This window comes from Cygnus atratus, chromosome 4 (genome assembly GCF_013377495.2).
Source record: "Cygnus atratus isolate AKBS03 ecotype Queensland, Australia chromosome 4, CAtr_DNAZoo_HiC_assembly, whole genome shotgun sequence".
In the NCBI taxonomy this organism is placed as follows: domain Eukaryota; kingdom Metazoa; phylum Chordata; class Aves; order Anseriformes; family Anatidae; genus Cygnus; species Cygnus atratus.
In genome coordinates this window covers 62897645-62918532 of record NC_066365.1, presented here as the reverse complement: position 1 = coordinate 62918532, position 20888 = coordinate 62897645, and the positions used below count along the sequence as shown (strand labels likewise).

Here is a 20888-nt window from a genome sequence, read left to right as displayed (position 1 = left end):
AGCACTTACTATGACAATCAAATTAGCTCTGCATTTCAAAGAAACGACCTGATCCAAAAGCCCTTTACTTTCATTGAAATGAAACCCAAACAGTGCTTTATGAAACAGATTCTTAAGGTAAATAGATGCCTAATGATGCAAATAGATAGCACTAACAATTTTCAAACTCTCAAAAGACCACACTTTGTGTAATTTTGACCTTGTGTGTTTCCTTTAAAGCTAAAAAAAAAAAAAAAGTTATTTGGTTAAAAAGAAATTCATGTATTTTCATAGCTTTTATGAACTGTCAGAAGAACAATATATTGAGAGAGGAGATCCAGGACTCATCAGAGGTTCTGGCACTCACTGCAGTTGGTCATAAGGGAAAATAACTTCATGAAAAAGACCACATTTGGTCCCACCAAATTTTAGAACCACAAAAGAAAAAAGTTGCCTGTGTAAAACAACATTTCAAATACATGTTTCAGAAGCACTGGTAGTTGAACATACCATCAGCTAGAACATAGCTGCTGGTATCCAGGACAGCACGTGCGACTGACTGCAGTGGCGAGCTGAACTCAAACACAATTTTTAGCTGCAGAGCTGTTACTTCAGTGATTACTTACAACAGCTCTGAGCAGGCAGATCACTTCATCAGTGTACATCTGTGTAAGATCAGGGCCTAAACAAGTTTCTTCCCTTCATCTGGCCTCAGCTTCAGGAAAGAACATGCTTGCCCCCCCGCCCCCCAATGTCAATGGACATTAAGCATATGTCGCCTCACTTCAGGAGAGTGCTGCATTATTTAACCTCATTACTGTTTGTTGAATTGCTCTCAACCCGTTCTCACCTTGCAAGAAACTTTTAAGTTCATTGATGTGGTACACGCTTAAATTCAGCTGCATGAGCACCCTGGGGATCTACAACATCACCTGCAGAAGGAGATGATACAAGGTGCTGGCTCGCCTGCTTCCCCACTACACACCTCTCCAACTCAGCTGGTTCCTCCCTATCATTCAGCCTCCAGATAGCCCTTGCTTTGTCTGCAGAACAGGCTACTCCCTCTCTCCACGTTGCTTAATCCTCCAGAATTATCTCTGACCTCTCTGCTCAGCTTGGTGGAGCATAGGCCATACAGATGGCAAAGGCACCCGTGAATCTCCAGCAACAGCTGCTGCGATACTTCAAAGGCAGCTACCACCGCCAAGGATTTAGGCTGCAGCTGGAATCCGAAGGCTCAGGGTGGGGTCCCCAGGGCTGAGCAAAAAAGAGCAAAGCTCATTTGTAAGGATTAAAATGTGGACAGGTAATGGATCTAAATGGGGTGGCTAAGGTAGGGAAAGGCAGGGAGAGTGGAAGTGAGTATACAACACAGAAATTTTGAGGAGGTTAAGAGGGGCAGCATGAGGAGGGGCTGGGGGCATAGAAGACAAGAGATTCATGGTTAGCGTAAATAATACACATGCATGTTAGGGAGGAAGAATGAGAATGGCTTGCAAATGTAAACAAAATACATTCAGAGGAGGTAGGACTGAAACATAAAAAATGGTGAAGAGATAAATGGAAAAAAAAACACAAAAGGAAGTAAAAGTCAAAGACTGATAGAAAAACACACGTTGAGAATAAAAGATCACAAAGGGACAGAAATAAAATCCATCTGTAAAATAGCCTAGACTAGGAAATGTCATAGCTTTCACAGTGCAGGGTTACCCTAAATGTAAAAGCAGAAGTTTTTGATTATTCAGGTAATAAGGGGCTTTGCTTAACCAGTTATGAAAAAATATTCTCTTGTGAAAAAGGGAGATAACAAAAACGTTTTAAGAGAAACAAACTTTTTTTTTTAATTTAATCAAACTTGCTGAGGGCTTGTCATGTTGACTTTCTGCACCTCAGAGTTGGATGCCTCAGTTTACATTGCAAAAAAGCCTCAGTAGACCTGTATGACTATGAATCCTCCCATCATCTGAACCTGCATGCCAAAAGCATACAGGGAGCAAACAACTTCCATAGCATTCGCTTGTCTTGGTCCTGCACACAGAACCTGCTTAACGTCAACACCAACAGAGTGAACAGAGTGTAAGACAATTGCCAGTTAAGTACCTGAACATCTTTGACAGGCTTTCAATACAAACTGATAGGCATCTTATTTCTACCATTTTTAACATAGCTTTATTAAAAGTCCTGATTTTAGCTTACTATAAAATGTGGGGAAAAGTTCTTGAAATGCCAAAAATACTCACGTTTTAAGACCATATTACACATTACTTGGGAAGCAGGACTATGAAGTTGACTCACGTGCCAGAGAAAGATCCAGGGAGATCTCAGAGAGGTTCTCATGAATATCTGAGCATATGGGCAGTCTTCAGGACACAAACACAAAAAAATCCGAGGGTTCAAAAAAAACTTACCACGTGCTTTGGAGAACATAAACTTGTAAACTCATTGGCTACTTCAGAATAAATATTTGAGGCAGATGTTCTCGTCTGGTGGCAAGTGGAAAATAGTTCACCGTTCAGTTGCATTTAACTGTAAGGTAAATGCTATACAGTGGGACATGAGCTCCATGGAACAGAAGCAAGAACACAGACCGTAATCCGGAAACAAATAATCTATTGAAAATTCACACCTACGTCTAGTGTACAATTTCCCAGTAACACAGATTGTTTCAGAAAACTTCCCGCATTTGAATGCTAAAATATCACAACACAAAGTCATTATCATGAAGTTATAGAGCTAGCTATGCATCAAGCTGTATACTGGACAGTTTAAAAATGGATTTAGCTTTTCAATTAACTTTGAGTATACCAAAATGATAACAAATAGCGTATTCTTGCCATTTGTAATTTTTTTTAACATATTTGTTCCAACTATTAGTCCCTTTCTTGAACAGCTCAACAAGAATATTTTCTTGAAGGACCTTTTCATTTTTTCCACTTGCAATATACAAGTTTCCTTTGCTCAACCTCATTAATTTTCTAAATCTCATAATGTTTTGTCATACTTTGTAAGAAAACACATTCTAGAGTTAAAGCAGGAAAAGCTTTCTAGCTTGGAATTAGGTTGATTTTTTTTTTCTTTTGATTTTTTTTTTCTCACCTTACCTTTATATTTAGATGTGGCAGGAGAGAACTGCATGTCTAAAAGAGACTGCTAGAAAAAGAACAGAGTAGAAATGTGATGATCACGGAGGAGCCAGCTTTTATTTGTTTTTTACTCTGAACTAGAAAGAAAAGAGTACCAGTCCAAAAGTAAGTCATTCAGTTAGTTATTAAAAATGACTGATCCTAATTGATCTATCAACAGTTTCTAATGCATGCTGAATATATCACTCAACATTTACAGCCCAAACTGCCTACTGAGGTTCATCCATATTCATGAAGACATATGAGCCTATCTGCTGCTGCAAGAAGTAATGCTGATGTGGTAATAAAAATACACAAAACATTAGCATTTTCCAGAGCATCCATGAAGACAACTTGAGACTTCGGAAAAGTAACTATTTTTATATTACAGCTTTATTTCAAGCACTGCTTCTTCCTGGATACAATTTATACATTTCGCACTATGTAGATATATTTATGGAGTACTTTCCAAATAATCCTGATGAAATATATTAGTGTCTAAAATTATTCCAGCAATAGCTTTTCCAAGTAACAGTTTGCTGAATGTTAGTTTAGATCACAGGAGCAAAAAAATTAAAAAAAAAAAAGAAAAAAAAAAGAAAAAAACACTGGCAAAATACCCTTCCATAGCGATGCTTTTAAAACTATTTCAAATGCAGGACTCCTTCATCCATTTGTATTTCAGTATCAGTCAAATAGGTAGGAGAAAACTTATAAACACAGTTATACTGTTTTATTGAAATATAATTTAAAAGAATATAGATCTCAATTTTTCAAAGTGTGTGGTCTAACATTTCATTTCAGCCGGTCAAAAAAATGCCTGCTGTTTCTCAACGTACAATGGTACAACATGTTTTTGAATTGCACTGTAGCGATGGTCACTGTTAAAAGTTCCTGGCAATCCCAGAGCCTGTGTCAAGGTAGGAGGACAGTCAAAGGTATCAAACCAAAGGAAAATAATATGGTCATTGAACTGCACACATTGAGCTTCTAGGAGGATTAACGGTTCTTGTCACAGGCTCCTGACTGTAGTTGACAATATCTGCCTTCACCACCCTCTGTCACAAAAGAAAACACAGCAATAATCAGAAACAAAATGCAATATTGATGCTGGCAAAGCATTCAAGAGATATTTTACTATGAAACATAAGAGAAAAAAAAAGCAATCAGGCAAAACAGTCATAGTTCGGTTCTCTTCAGTACCTTATAGAAAGTCTTATCAGGTACCAGGTCTCAGTCTAAATACCAGTCTATTCATACTAAGTAGAAGGAAGGTTGGTTTTCATAACAATTTTACAGGACTAATACAAAACAGAACTCCTTTGCAAAAGCAATGAATACAGTTATTCTTCCATGAGAATTGTTTTGTATGTAAATAATAGCCGTTTACAAAGACTATAGTATGCATTCTTTAAGAATAACTCCCCTAATTATAACTGGAGATTGTAGGCAAGTTTGTCTTTCACTCTTTGCTATAAGCACTTTCAGAGGAAATACTGACAGAATGCAATGCAAATTTCACATACAACCATACTTCAAAAAAAAAGCTTCAACAGGCATGTAGACTAAAGATTAACATAAAAAGAACTTCTGCATACTATAAATATTTATTTTCTATTATAAATCCAACAGATGTTACCCATTCTATTTACAAAGCATTTGACAGGACTGTCGGTCTCTGCTGCTTGAGGAGAGAGAAACGAGATTCCAATTTTGTGTCCATTTCCATTTGAGGCAGCAGCATAACATTTTGAACATACAGCACTGAAAGCCCTTCCTAATACTATTGTGAATTATTACAGATTTTCTATGAACTAACCAGTTATTAGAAATACCACATAATTGCATACTGTTTCAAATTAATACACTATTATTATTACTGCTTACAGATATATGTTTTTCTAATAGAACTTACTGTAAATCTTACTTCATGTAAAAGCAAAGCAGCTTGAAAAAAACAAGTTTTACATCAATACCTGAACTACTGCATTGAGCAGACTTTGCTCTGGCAGTTGGAAGTGTTGTGATGTTGGTTATCTTCTTCAGGATATTTCACTAGTTCTGCCCTGACAACATGCTGTTGTTAATCATGTATCAACACAATGAATAGAGGTGAAGGAGAAGGCAAAAAGAAAAGAGAAGGAAAAAAATGGAAAGACTGATCAGTAGCTGAAAAGGAAGAATGAATGACATAAAATGACAATGCAAAAGCAAAAACAAAATGCATTTATTTTCAGGTCAAATGCTGAACAAGAGCAACGTGTTTAGCTGAAAGCATCACTAACAGCATCTGAGCTGGTTCTCAAGCTTCTTCAAGGACATGCAACTTTCAAAGCACCAAAGTGAAATATTCATACATGCAATCAACGTAAGGTGTTAAAGGAGGGGAAGGGACCGAATAGAAGGCAAAGCAATACAGTGGAAGGAAAGATGACAATGGCCTCTTCTTTTAAGCATAAGGTACATAAATTTTTTACAGTAGTCAGCTTCCTATCAGCAACTGTAACAAGTCTACTAGAGGTATGCATGAATCTTTTCCATTACATAGCTATTACATTATAACTAAATATTAATCAAAAAACAGTGACAATTTAAAAACCTCACATCAAAGTGCTGCAAGCTTTGATTTTTACTTCATTCAAAAACATAAAAAAGTCATTTTTCCCCTTGAAGGCAAACAAAACTGTTAAGAGCTTTTTATTAACACAGTGTTTATACAAAGGGGAGAAAAACTCATACTATAACTTGAGCAAAAAAGCTACAGAGGTGGTCTGCTATGAAAGATATGCTAAACCAATTTAATTCTTTTTTCTTAAAATACTTTGATTTTTACACAGCATGTTTTCAAGGTTAGGATAAATGAAATTATGTTATTATTTTGAAGGAAACAATACATAAAATGGATTATATGAACATATAAGCAGTACATGTTAAAGATTACCACTGTACATAAAACCTGTATGTCAAACAAGTAATAGTAATTAGATAGCCTGGTAAAGGATCTGGATTTATTAGCTGCTGATGTACTCTTCTTGAGTTTAATTGATCACGTTGGTATTATCTTATCTAGTAGACAACGCTCATGATTTACTAGACTTCTGGCCTGATGTTATCAAGGGAAAGGTTGCCAAATCCCATGTAAGGCAGTAGTAGGAGTTTTAGCATTAAACAGTGTTATCTGACCTCACAGGACCTAGTTTCTTCATACCAATCTTTTGACTGGAGCTGAGAAAAAAATCTTGCAATCAGTAGGCAATTAATTGTTCCTCAAAACATTGGTCTAAATCCCATCGTGTAAACAGAGCTAGGTTAGTGACCCCTGTTTAGGCACATTGTAGCAAGAAGCTGACTAACATAAATGACGTGGATTTTCTCAAGGAATTTCACCTAAATAAGAGTTTAAAAAAAAAAAAAAAAAAAACAACACTGAAGCATTTATTTTAACTCCACAGTAATTAAAAACCTCTTTGTATCCGTATCTATAGAAGGCATATCATTGCCAAGGTTCAAACCACTGTCAGTAATGAGAAAGAAACTTACTTGGTGCAGGTGCTCTGAATTCCCAATCTGACTTATCTGCCAAACGTTTTATTGTACAAAGCTGGCACACGCACACCCTCATTTGCTGAGCTGGCATGTAGTTAAAGAGAAAACTACACATCACTTACAAAAATGCTACCTCTTGCCAATGCCAAGGAACAAAGCTGTACCCCATGCAGTTTTTATACTATGGTTGAAAGTAAAAAATATAGAAAGAAAAACATTTGATTAGTAAAGGAGCTATTTCCTCAAATTTCATCAGACCCCTGTGATTTAAAAGACAGGAATTTGAGGACTGAAAATAAGTCAGAATCTGCAATTTTCTTACTTTGGAACTGTTCCATTTCAAAAACACGTTCCAGTCACACACAAACAGTAATCTATTCCTTTGTTTCACCACAGTTTTGACCAAATAAAGGTTTGATTAACAGTCATCTCAGCATGTGAACAGACAAGATTTAGTAGCTCTAGCTGAGATAGCTTAAAAACTTACCACCCCCAAATGTCTGTTCTAGTCCTCTGCTGGAGATCACTGCTGCCAAAGGAGAGCTGGTGGAATGTAACGTGTACTTGCACCTCATCCGCTTCAGCACAAAGTCTGGCAACTTCACTTAAAAATAACTTTCATCAGCAGTTTAAGCTAAGCTGCTGAACTTCACCCTGATGTAGCCAAGGCACATGATCGCCTTCCATTTTGTGATTCTGCTGTGGGAGCGATAAATTCCAGCAAAAGGGCAGTAACAAATAGCTTTGGTCGCATTTACATGTTAAACTGCTGCAGCCATTTTCTATAACAATGCATGGTAAATACTTCAATTGCTACGGTTTGTTCTTGCACTTACTTAACAGTTTAGCAGTTAATTTGAAGAGGACCAAGAACCCCATCCACTTTTCACAAGAATTTCTGCATTCTGCGAGTTATCAAAGCTCAGAAGACATGAGTCAACCCCCCCAAATTCACACCAGTTTCAATAATGTGTTTAGGATGCCTATTATTTCCAACCAAGTGACTCACTTCTAGGGTCCTCTTATTGACTGCGACAATTAGATTTGGTTTCTAAACAAAGGAAACAGCATCTTCAGCCATAGAATCACAAGTGCTAGAAATAATTTTTAAAGAATACTCTCAATATTAGACAATCAGTAATAATGAATAAATACATAACAGATTGTAACTAGCATATAGCATTCCACCGTTCGTGTTTTACTCAAATTCAGTGTTTCATTTTATACTTTGTCACCTCCTAGACTGAATTAAGACATCTGATGTTCTCTGACAAACATACTCAAGCAGACACCTTCTTATTTTTCAAAATGAAGAAACCTCACATTACACAAAATACTGAAAATTCAAAGATATAATCCAGGTAGGAAACAGTGCACTTTTGTAAAACTAAAATGTGTTCTACTCTTTGATCAAAGATGAAATCCAATTCATTACTCACGTATTTACTGAGATAAGGATAAGTCACACTTATTTTTGTGTTTTGTTTTGTTCCTTTATAGCATCTACCCATCTATCTACTTTTATAGTACAATAGGTAGAATATTAAACTCCCAGAAATTTTTAGGAGCATGACCATATAGCCATTCTACAATTTAAGGAAGCCTAATGCCCACTTGAGAGAAATTTAAAAACAAACATCCCCCCTTACACACGCACACTATAGAATCTGTACCTATCATACAAAAACATTTGTAGTAAACCAGTACCCAAGTAATGGTAATATCATTTAACATCACCTCCTCCCAGCCAAAAGACCAGCTCCATGCTTTTGGACAACAGCATCCACACATTACTTCAGTTAGGCTTTTCCACTGCAGACTAATAAATTTCTCTCAAGAAACATCCTTCTATTTCTCTCTCTGAAGCTGTGAAGGTTAACGTTTTCCCTCCACAATTTTAAGCAGACTTTTTCTTTCCTTTCTTAGGAAGTGACCAGAGTATTTGGTTCCATACAACAATGAACCTTAAAATAAAACTAACAGATGAACTCTCAAATACAATTATCATTGGTTTCTCATTGACTTAATTATGAACAATTCCTATTGCCCACTCAAAATAGCACTCTCAAAGAGAGCAAACATTATACTGTTAACAACAAATTATTGCTTATTTAGAATATGTTGATACTATGGTTGATTAGAAGAAGCTTTCAAAGTCAGAATGTTTCTTTACACCCTTCAGCTACATGCAGCATATCACCATACAGTGACTTCTGCTGTACCTGAATGATGAGACAATAAAGTTTCTTTTCTATCCACTTCCATTTACAGGCTTTGTTTCTTCTTTTGTTGGTGGTTTTGCTGTTTATGTTCGGATTTATTTATTTTTTAATTCTGACAGCTTGGATTCACATAACAGTAACGTGTGGGCCACAGTGAGTATTTATATTATGCACATTGTTTAGAGGCTATTGCTACTGTAAATTGCTTAATATCAACTTTGTCCTACCCTCATATTGTATGTTCCATTGATCTGGTCAACATAATTAAAAATTGTGATTATTATACCAAGGTAGGAAGAAGCCAGTATCAGTTACCTTAAAAAGAACCTATAAACAGACACTTTCTCTAGAAAGCTACAATATTCTGTATAACCTCGTACCTCATCTTCTCTTTATAATTGAAGGCATTTTCATACCTATCTACAAGTTTACACCTGAGTTATGAGGACACAACAGCACAGAGAGATCTGAGTCTACTGTTCCAATGCAAGCTAAACAGCCAAAGAAAAATTAAAGAACTATTTATGTGATACATTATTTATATAGTAACCATTATTGGGTTCAGAACAATAGAAAGATGGTGACTTAGTAGTAAAAGAATATTGAAAAGACACACTCCATATTTCTCTACTTATAAATCATAGCTTTTTGAAGCTTTTTTGCTTTACTTGTTAGATGTGCACTCTAAGTATATTTTGCCATTTTACTGTTTGCCATACAGTTTTCTTGACCACTTCCACAATGATTGTAAACACTGCCATGGTGAAACACTTTCAGAAATTACATATTTATTGTATATTTCAAAAAGCAGGAGACCAACCTGTATACACAAGAATTGTTTTGTGCTGTCTTTTGTTTGTTTGTTTGTTAAGTAAACTTGACTTTTTTTTGGAGTACTTTTTTAATATTAACAGCAACTAGCAATTCCAGGATACTATGCCAGCAGCTCAGCCACCCTTTAGTTTAACAAATAAATTTGAAATAAGTGTATTGTAATCTTAAATGTCCTTATATACTAAAGGTTGCCTCAGTAGTATAATCTTTGTCTGAGGTTTCTGAAACTGGTTTTATGTAAAATCCTTTTGGTTTAAACCTATGCACATAGAGTCTTCCTGGCAGCAAAATTATTTTTAGAAGCAGGAACTAGGAAGAGGGAGGTGGTAAGGAAAAAGGAGTTATAGTGGAAAATGTCTTGCTTGCTTGCTCATTTGAACAATTAATACATTTTTGAACACTCTCTGATATTAAATAAATGGCTTAAACTCTATTAAATGCAGCTAATCAAATTAGAGTTCAAATTAAAAAAAAACTGAAAACATCTTTTCCCCACTAAATTAAAAGGTTATAAAACTGCCCTCATTAGAGCTATTTTGCATACAACAATTACATGAAATATTCTTTAAAGAAAAAAACTGTTACAGTTCAAAGCAGGACATGCAACAGGGTTTTGACATGTGTGCACAGTAAAATCACTGTATTCACATCCCTAACTCACTACTAACCAATATAAGAGAATGAGGGGCATCCTTTTTAACGACCTTCCCACCTATTTTGGGGAAGCACTGTCCTCTCTCTCAGCCCTTTCATACAGCAGAGGAGATGGTAGAAAATCCCCAACTCACTGCAAAGAACAAAACACAAAGTCCAAGGGAAGAAAACTACACAACTCCCTTAGGGGGAGATTATTTGGGACTGGTATGGTGAGAAAAATAATTTCATATGGCAGGGAGCCACAATATCTATCCAAACATGTCATTCCACAGGTATGTATGCAGTTCAGAATGGGTATACTGAACCAGAACAGGATTCATTTCTCATCTGCAGATCAGAAATAAAATGTGAAATAGTGCTCTTACAAAAATGAACATTCTTTCCCTGAGGCAAGCAGTCACTACTGAGGAAAGTATCCTTATCCTGTATTATATAGGCACACAATGAAGACAAAAATCTGAGATTAACCAACCAAAGGATTTGACATAGTTAATTCCTGACTCTGTGATTGACAAATAATATTTTTTTCCTGTATTTCTACACTGAACATTGATTTAGAAGATTTCCATTCACAATTTATGCCTTCTATCATTTAAGCTTGTAGTATTCTAAAATGAAATTTAATATGTAAAGGAATTAAAAAGGAAGAGCATTATCATAAAAACTGTATCTGACATCAGTGTACAGTAGTTCATGTATATAGAAGAGTATCTTCCATGCTACCTGTATATGCAAACATGTAGAGACATTTTAATTTCTAAGAAACTTTTATGTACTATTTTTAAACAAACAGATCTAAAACTTTTTTATTATTATTATTTTTTGAACATACATTGTCTTACTTCAGCAAGTTTATCAAGATGGATAAATAAAGAATGATAATGTTTTTAAAAGGCTGTTGTAAAAGTAAATAATTGTCTCTAAAACAATGGCTGTAGTTTGCTTTATAGGACAGTTAATTTGCAATGTGATTTGTGTTTTGTTTTGTCTTTTTTTTCTAAACACTAAGCAAAATATTAAGGAAAAACATGTATTTGTGGAAATCACCTGTGATTGTTCCATTTCTGCTTTGTTTAATTTGATGCCAAGGATGTCAGCAGCAATTCTCTGAAAACACAGGAAGACCTACGGGAAAAAAAAAATTAAATCGCATTTAAATGATTAAAAACAGACATCCTCAAAGTTCTTTCAAATATATCAAACCATTCTTGAACTGTAAACAATGAGATATACAAAATTATGACCTGTGCAAAGCAGATCTGAAAATAACCTCATCTGGTACTTTCAATTTTGTTTAAAAATTGGAGAAAATAATTCAACAATGGTATGAGGAATGAACAGTATGCTAGATTGTTAGGCAACACTTCTACTCTGCCTCCAGAGACCTAAGTTTAAACAAGCTTTTACACAACCCACCTCTCAAATACCACTCTCAGTGCTATAAAATATGAATAAGGGTATTCACTAATGTTTAGCACAAAAACATTTTACCAGTGTATTATGCAACAGAGATGTAGATTTCTGAAATTAAGAACAACAGAACTGTACATCAATATCACCAAAATCTCTGCTGCACACGTTTTTAAAACATTATGAACACGAAAGCCAAGCATACATTTGTTCAAGAGCCTTACAAAACATTAAATGTGTTATACTGAACAGAAGTATTTAGGAAATAAGCAAAATGCTGTATGGCATGAAACAGCCTAGCAGAGTTAGACTTCAAACATGGTTTGACAGATAACATTGGGAGGCAAGGCTATCTTAAATAACTCCTTTACTTCATCTCAATACAGTCCACCAATCTTACTGTTTAGGCAGCTGCATTTTAAATCACATTAAAGAACACAACAGATATTAAACAGGAACACCTTACGATTGTACTGCTGCTGAACTCGCTGCATTGTTAAGCTACTATCTACGTGGCTGTGCCATGGTGCACACAATCTAACCCACCAGCATACCTTGCTTTTCATCGTACAGACACCACCCCGAAAAGGTAAGGCCTGTGTAAGTGCTTACACTCCTTTTTAATGAAAAGTCAAATAAAAATACCATTCATGCAGTCTTTTCTTACAGCTCAGATGGAAATTGGTAGCACATAAGTGGCACAACCAACAAGCCAAAGTAGCTTCCAAAAATCATTTTTCTTTCTCTGCCCTCCTTGGTCTAGTATTGGTCTATTTTACTAGCATCCACACAGCAAGGAAGGCAACCTGAAGCAGGCAGACCTTCTCCAGAGACCTACTTTAACCCGCACCAGGCTCTCAGGTGTACTAAACTAGATCACCTACCATGAGGATGTTTTGTTCACAAAAACATGAAGCATGAGTTCAGCCCTTTAGGTAGGCAGTTTGATGGACAGTGAGATGGTTAAGCTGCAGCAAGTCTTTCATGAAGATCAATTCTCCTCTGAGGAGACATTTAGGTTTTTCTAAGTATATAAAATTATCTTCTACAAATGAGTTTGTTGGAAAGATCTGAGGTAAACCAAATAAATCACTTCATCTACCTTAACTGAGTATGTAAGACTCTCTAGTCTCTATCCACAGTAGCAACAGACGGCCTCTTCTCAAATCACTGGCAAATCACCCTGTCTTTTCCACACAACTACCCAAGTATATTAACTAGGAAGATTTTGAAAGGCCAGTGTGCAGTAGTAGGTAGAAAGAGTTAATTCAAATCTATACCAAAACTCAAAATGAACTACTGTAAACTATAGCTCATACCTTCTTTTGTTAGTAGCCATTTAAACAGAAACTTCTGGTTAATGTTTTCTAGGTATATTCTGATTTACTTTTGTTTTTAAACAGCAAGTTAAAAAGTATAATCAGTATATATAGTGGGATGCTGCTGCAATTCATGAATCAATTAAAAAGACATAATAAAGATTCCTTCATAATTTATAATGTTAACTATATCAATCTTATAAAAAATGCTGGTTTTCCTACTACCAGTTCCCACCAAACAGTTGTCTCCTTGAGAAATAAATAGATTTTATCATATGCAAGCTTCACTGCATAAAGTATCATAAAATTTTTCTTCTTCTTCTAGCATAAAAAGCCATTTTCACATTTAAACAAAAAAATATGCCAAAGATTTAACACAAATTCTAAGGAGAATCAGGATTCACTGCACTTGTATCAGCAGTATAACACAATAATTAACTTATAAAATTTGGCAATCCATTGTAGAAGTAAATGATCTTTCATCAAAGATCTTAAAACAATCAGTGAGTCCACATGTGTTACAGAACTGTACTTCCATATAATTGAACATGGTCTTACCGTTCAATAACATTAAAATAAAGCAAATTATGTTGTCATAAATAACATTACTGAGACAGATACAGATTTTTTTTTTTCATGGGAATGACGAAGTCATTGGGCATATGACAGAAATCAAGCAAAACAATACAACGTGGTTTAATCTGACTGATACAGTTAACTGAAAGAGAACCTTTTCTTACATACACTTCCAACTAAAACAAATATGCCAGTTAGGTCAGAGTCAAATGATTGTTCAAAAATGCACTCTGCAAAGCATTACAAATACCAGAATGTTCAAATTTCAATGGACCCACAGAGAGAATGACTCCTGGCTCAGGACCCATATTAAAAACTGTGATCATAACAGGATCCTGTGACTTTATTGACTATTAAAAGCTTCTGTATTGATGCTCTAGAGATGGAACTTCACCTGGAACTAAGGTATATGTTTAGCTAAAGGCTGACAGCAGAGATCCAGCAGGTCTCATTTCTCATTCTGACGTACAAGCCAGACCATTTCCATATTAAGATCTATACCTCAAACCACAAATCAGATGAGAAGCCACTGTAAAGAACATACACACTCATAAAAAGATCTATTTTCATGCAAGCAGGCTGGCAAAAAGGACCTGCAGTAGCCAGAGTTCTTCAGTGTTCGATATGTGAAGTATAATCAAACTGGTACATCATATTTCAGAATAACAGCTTTCTAAAAAATAAAAAACTACAAGGACTTTATTTTTCATACTTACAGAATCTCCTGTCTTGGCCGACACGAAATGGCTACTAAAATTGTTTTCCTGACAAAATCGTTGGTGCTTGTCAACTTTCACTGTGCGCATATGCTCCAAATCAACTAAAAGCAAGTGGAAAAAAAGATAAATTACTATAGTAGAGGCCATTTATTTAGTTACCTGTCTTAGAAAATACATTCACTGGAAATACATCAAATGTAATCTTTTTCTTTGCAGATGTATGCAAAGGTACATTTCTTTTTATAATCTTACGCCAGAAAACAATAATAATAAATAAAAATGAAACCACAATTAAAATTGTGCAATCAAATGCAATGAATTCATATCTGAACTAAAGGACAAACTTATTTCTGGATTCACACAAGCAATTTGTAAAAACTTTCCTGCTAACTACATGGAAAAAAAAAAGACTGAATTAAATTGTGTGCATTCTATTTGCACGCATGATGTATGCTGGATATCCATTGTAATTTAAAGACTCTTCTAAAATAGAGTTCACAAAGTACAGCTGAATCTACATATTTTTTCTAAGTTAAAAAATGTAAAAGAGTTGTAAAGAATTTTATTGCAGAAAACGGTAGAGCAAAAACATTCACTGTAATAAAAAAAGAACTGAATAAAAACATTGATGTGCTTATTTACTTGTACATGAAGTTTTCAATACCACAAAGGTATGGTTCCAAAAATTACGAATAGTAAAATGCGTATTTCAAGAGTCTCACACATTTTCATTTTTATCATTTTATAACCATTGGAAGCAGGGTAAAGCTTTCAAATGGTATTTTCTGTTGAAAAGCCCTAGTTGCTTACAACGTAACATGGAACTCAAGTCTCGCACAGGTTTTATTGTGTACATTCCAGTTTCGCCAAATCTGATCCTAAGGCAACTGGAAACTATATTGAACAGTTTCTCTTTTTATTGCATTACAGTTCCTATAAGGGTGTTGACTCAATGCCGTCAAATTATAAGGCAAATATATTCAGAAGGATTTAAGGACAACCAGGCTCTTTGAGTCAATACAGGAAAAAAAAACTTAAACTGATTTCCTGAGGAAGGGACCCAACTGACTTGTAAAAACTTGTAAATTTGCAAATCTAGTAAGCCTGCATAATAGTGTCATTTGATTATCAGCTGAAAAAATGCTCTCATACTACATAAAAGGCTTTATTTTAAAATGATATTGGAGGTCTTTAATTTGTAGGCTCTGGAGATTTTCTCTTGGAGATTTTTAGTCTAACAGGGGATTCCTATACCCCATTTATACTGCTTACTTTGGTTAATGCGGAGTTTTTGCCACATATTACTGTTCCTTGCACATCAGTAAGGCCTTGTTTACAAGAACAGGCCTAAAATCATCCAGTTACCACAGGCATTAATTTGTGAAGGACTAAAATACTAAGCTATTAACACGAACGTTTGTAGTACAGTATTTCATAATACTAAATGTAGGTTATACAGTTTCACAAAAAATAGGAAGAACAAATACATTTATTAAGCTAAATCTCAAAGTCGATAAAAAAACTCATGCAGTCTGTGTAACAGCTACTTAACTTTTTTCCTTTAAGAATAACTACTGGGAGAGAGCCTCTGTTGAAATGCTTTTTGAAAACAAAACAAAAAAAAAGCACAGCATGCTGTCTAAACCATGTCATTGTTAACTATTAATTTTACTCTTTATATATTATGCTAAGTGGAGCCTGGAAAGCACAACAGTAAGATTAATCTTTTGGGGAAAAACAATCAATAAATATTTTCTTTATATTTATTTGAAGAACCTTAACCCCACCTCCAAATTTCACATCATTGTATTTCTTCAACTATATCACAACTCCAAAAACCCACACACAATTACAATTTAAAGACAACCATTGATCATATTTACATGGACCATGGCATACTTATGTGAGTTTGTGCTTACAGACTTACAAGTTACAATCTCTTCCCCAAGAAGGAAAGAATACAGACCAGAGGAACACAGGAGCATGCAGAAATGTAAATGAATTTTCAAGAAGAAAATGCCTCTGCCATTTAGGAAATCATATCCCCAAATGCTTCCTATTTGCTATTCAAGCAAATATCAAAAATAATATATTGTCAGTGGAGCATATATTTTACTAAAGCAGAGAAATTAAAGCACATATGATCCCAGAATCTAACAGACTAGAAGTGAAAATCAAAGTGAAATTGCATTTCTGAATTTTGTGCAATTTTCAGTCCCTCTCCCCACTTAGGAGTATTTCAGCTCATGCCTTCTGAATTATGAGCAGTCTGCTGTGAACTGTACAGTTAGTGTTATGCTAGATAACTGCCAGGTAACTGTCCATGTGCAGACTCTCAGCCCACAGTAAATGCAAGGCAATTCATGTTACATTAGCCCTCAATGAAAGAGGGCACAGTTTTAGTACAAGAAAAGGGTTTCAAGCGTTAATAAATATTTAACTATAAAAAGTTGCTGTTTGCAGTCAATGAAGGACGACTATGCTAACTCAAATTACGTTGCATTGCCACAGGCTAAGGGCATAATCATAGAGAGTCACTGAAGATCAGCTAAAATGAAGTGAATAATTACCCTCCAGTCCTTTTCTTTTTTCTTTTGTTTTGATTTTTTGAACATCTGACATTGGTCAGCTAAACAGGCAGAACTCCTGGTTACCAGGAGATAACTCTTGTCCAGCTTTTTTTTTTTTAGACATCACAGTAAAAGACTGTAGGAGGGATCTGGATAAGAAAAATGATCTTCTGAATAGATGTTTGTAAGGAATGTAGGAACTTCATAGGAAAAAAAGAAAAACAGCTGGCCAATATGGGCTGGTATGATGAGCCAGTTAACAGCAGGAACGGGTATCTTTGGGATGAAGGATGACAACGAGGATGCACTTAAGCCATGAAAAGTTTAATGGCAAAGACAAATAACTTTTGGATAGAAAGAAGAGAATTATATACATAAATACTGTTTGATTTTACAAACCAGGAAAATGATCTTGCAGAATATTCTAAATGACTAGATAACATTGCATTTGCCAAAATGAAGGAATTTCAGCAATTACAATGCAAAAGAAGAACGTTTTAACTGTGATAGTTATCATAGGCCGTATCTAACGAAGGTCACGAAGAAAGAATGTGCAAGATTTGGACACGGATTGAACACAAACATTTAGAGAAAGGCCAAGAGAAAAGTTTACTTGCCAGATGGTTCAATCATTCTCCTCATCTGAAGTGAACGAGGGAGAAGACAATAGCAAGAGGAAATTAATAGCTCCATTTTTACCAAGTAGAATTTAAGTTTATGGCTAGAAATCCACAATGAGATATCAAAAGGAGACACAAGGATTTTGTTTGAAAAGGGAAAAGAGATTTATCTGTTCACAAACATCGCAATCCTAAAATACATACATGTTACAAACAGGTACTCTAGTTAAAACACTTGCATACAAACTGTGTTATTAATAAATAATGGTTTCTGTCCATAAAAAGCTAAAAAAGATGGGTAAATTTTAAAGAATATAGCAAGAATATTTCTTTTATCTATCATCTTTAAAACTCTAAAGTTTCAAAGTAAAGCAATAGTTAAAATCTAATAGGAGTACAAGAACATTCCTCGGCTATAAAGGGACCACTTAGCACATTTGCATTAAATGGAGTACTTTTAAATCAAACAGAGTAATAGACCACAATAAAATTGAAAGAAATTGAAAGCAGGAGAAGCAGAGTAATATTACAACCAACAGGAGTGAGAGAAAGGTCCCAGTATTGTTTCCCTGACTGGCCAGATGAGGACAGAAAGAGGGGCTCACAGAATCACAGAATGGCTGCGGTTGGAAGGGAACTTGAAGATTCACGTAGTTCCAACCCCCCTGCCATAGGCAGGGACGCCACCCACTAGATCAGTTTGCTCAGGGCCTCACCTAACCTGGTCTTGGTCTCATCAGCCCCCAAAGTCATATTGAAGTCCTCTTCTAAGAACAACACAGGTTGCTGCCATTTGGTCATTCTTTATTCTTGAAATACACACTAAAAGTCGGTGTGACAACTACAGAAATACTGTTGTTCCCAGATGCGCTCCAAAAATTATCTCCACTGTCTTATTTTTCCTCTTGTGCAACTCTGTTTCTAACTAGTCAAGAACCTAACTTTTTGTTTCTCAGGGATCAAACTAAACATTTACCTTCAAATTATCTGGTGTGAAGAGTCACTTCAAGCAAAGCTTGCAGATAATTGCTGCTCCTTAAGTAACATATCTATAAATATAGTATGCACAGATATCCCATAAAGATAATGGCACAACAGAAGTAGATTGGGAACTTCATAAATTCAGCTAGATAAATGCGGAACTCAGATGAAACTAGAATAGATCAGAGTCTGCTGCAGAATTAGATGAGACTTGCTGTAAGACTTGCTTCTCATGAACTCTGCAGAGTTCAGTTCTGATCTGTAGGTGAGACCAAACAGAGTTCTAGTGAAGTGAACAAAGAAAAGAGAACCAAGGGGAGAGGTCTGGATCTCCCACAGAAGTCCCAGAGATATTCCCTCCAAGACATTCCTGAAGAAAAGCAGGTAAGAAGAAAATTGCAGAATCAATATAAGGAAAATGATGTAAACATCATCACTGTCACTTCTTGAAAAGTAAATGACAATTCAAAGAAGACAAGAATAAAAGAGTAGGTTTAAGTCAGAACTGGGGAAAATTGATTAGGTCCTTTCTTCAGGTGACAGGTAAACAACTTTTTCATCATCCTTCTAATTGCTGATATACATCGCTGAGAGACAATGTTAACTTAAAACAGAAAAGGAAACAGAGTAGATGTATATTTTAAATGACTGTCTGCAAGGCTAGACATATACAACATTTGAAAAAATTCTGAGCAAATACTTGAGAAAATATAAGTTGGTCTACTGTAAGACAAATTCTTATATAACTTCACACAAGTAATTTAGGAGTAAGCCCCAGACATCTGATTTTATTGGTTAGCAGCAAGGAAATACAAAGACACTAGGAAGTGCTAGCTAACACACAAATGAGTGTCTTACGATCTCCACCACACATAGCCATTCAATAGCAATTCAGTCTTGATTAATTCTGCTATTTTTACTTGAGACTCTGAAACTACTAAAGGTAAACAAATTAATGTCAAATGTGTTTCTGTTACACTATTTTTATTATACGTATAGACCACTCTAAGATAACAGAGGCTTGCAACAAGCCACTTCACACCACTGTGCAGGAGCAAGAGATCATCCTTGTGGGTCCCTTCCAGCTCAGGATATTCTGTGGTTCTATGATTTCCATCCACCTTATACGTGGAAAACCAATAGTCAAGCAGTATAAATACTAGTTTAGTTCACTGAAATGAACTACCACAAACATAATTAGCTCACCAGAAGTAATAAAGTAATGCTTCAAGTAATAAAGTGTGATATCAAATCCCAGAGCTGTATTGTCTAAAATTATGGTATTAATAAAATATGTATAACAATTTACAGAGTAATACAACTGGGAAAAACAGGAATCCAGTAAACATTTTACAATATGCATCATTAACCAGTGAAATGATGAATGTTCTTGTTTCCTCATCTTTCAAAACACAAATAATAATAGTTTATTTTGATTTAAATATTGTCACCAAAGCAAATAACTGCACATACTTTAAAAAGACACCAGAACATCATTTATGCAGAATCTAAAGGCTACTACTTCTGCTATTTATCTCCCTTTCCCAGAGGACTGCCAGTGTCTTCTTTCATAACATCATTGACGAAGAGCTCCATGTAAAACTAGAAGCTTCCTTTAAGTCAGAAAACACACATTTTTTCAAGAATCTTTCTTTCAGGTAAGTCTGGAAGAAACACAAACATATAACTTGTACAGGTACTTCCAGACAGCTGAAAAAAATAGTGACAGTACTTGTTCAGAGTGCCATAAACAGCTGAGTGGCATGCATAATGCATGTTAAGCAAGTCTGAATGTTTAATAGTCTGTTGGCATTTCTCCTGGACCCTGAGATTATACTTGCAAACTATAAGGCACTATACAGTCATTTCAGTTGATAATACCAGTGATAACTAACCTTGCTAAACCATGTGTATGAAAAGAAACATTAGAGTTCAGAGTACTTCAGTTAAAAAAGACACCTCTCCACCCAAATCTGACAGTCTTTCACTTTCAAAGCTTGCAAGTGTAATACCTATGAGGGAATCTGTTATAAAGGGCTGGTTCTCCAGTTTAAGCTGAACTTATTTATTGATAATTACAGTATTTAACATTAAAATTTGTATTAACACTTACATAAATTTACAACTATCTTGATCCATAATTATCATGCATAACTTTTATATTTTAGTATAATTAAGGGTGGTTTGAAAGTTATGAGTAAACATCTATATTAATCTATGGTAGTGCACAAAAATATATTCTTTTATAGTGTGCTGTGAAAAACGAAATATAAATCTTTCTGCAAAGTATTTGCAGCTGTTCACACAAGGTATACAATTACATAATGTTTAAA

At 35.2% G+C, this 20888-nt stretch overlaps 1 protein-coding gene across 6 annotated transcripts in view; it reads right to left on the bottom strand.

The window, feature by feature from the left end:
• Positions 1 to 3476: 3476 nt before the first annotated feature.
• RAB28 (RAB28, member RAS oncogene family) overlaps positions 3477 to 20888 on the bottom strand; it is a 62256-nt gene continuing 44844 nt past the window's right edge. For 2 of the 6 annotated variants that reach the window (XM_035547326.2, XM_050710673.1), the window contains exons 5-8: positions 14382 to 14485; positions 11408 to 11485; positions 5078 to 5178; positions 3477 to 4159 (exon numbers count right to left, since the gene is read on the bottom strand). In XM_035547326.2, coding sequence (XP_035403219.1) covers positions 5083 to 5178; positions 11408 to 11485; positions 14382 to 14485 — 278 coding nt within the window. In that variant the 3' untranslated portion in view covers positions 3477 to 4159; positions 5078 to 5082. Of the gene's footprint in view, positions 4160 to 5077; positions 5179 to 7139; positions 7347 to 11407; positions 11486 to 14381; positions 14486 to 20888 lie in introns of those variants that run through there. The other 4 variants (XM_035547327.2, XM_035547329.2, XM_035547328.2 and 1 more) reach the window with 2 other exon arrangements.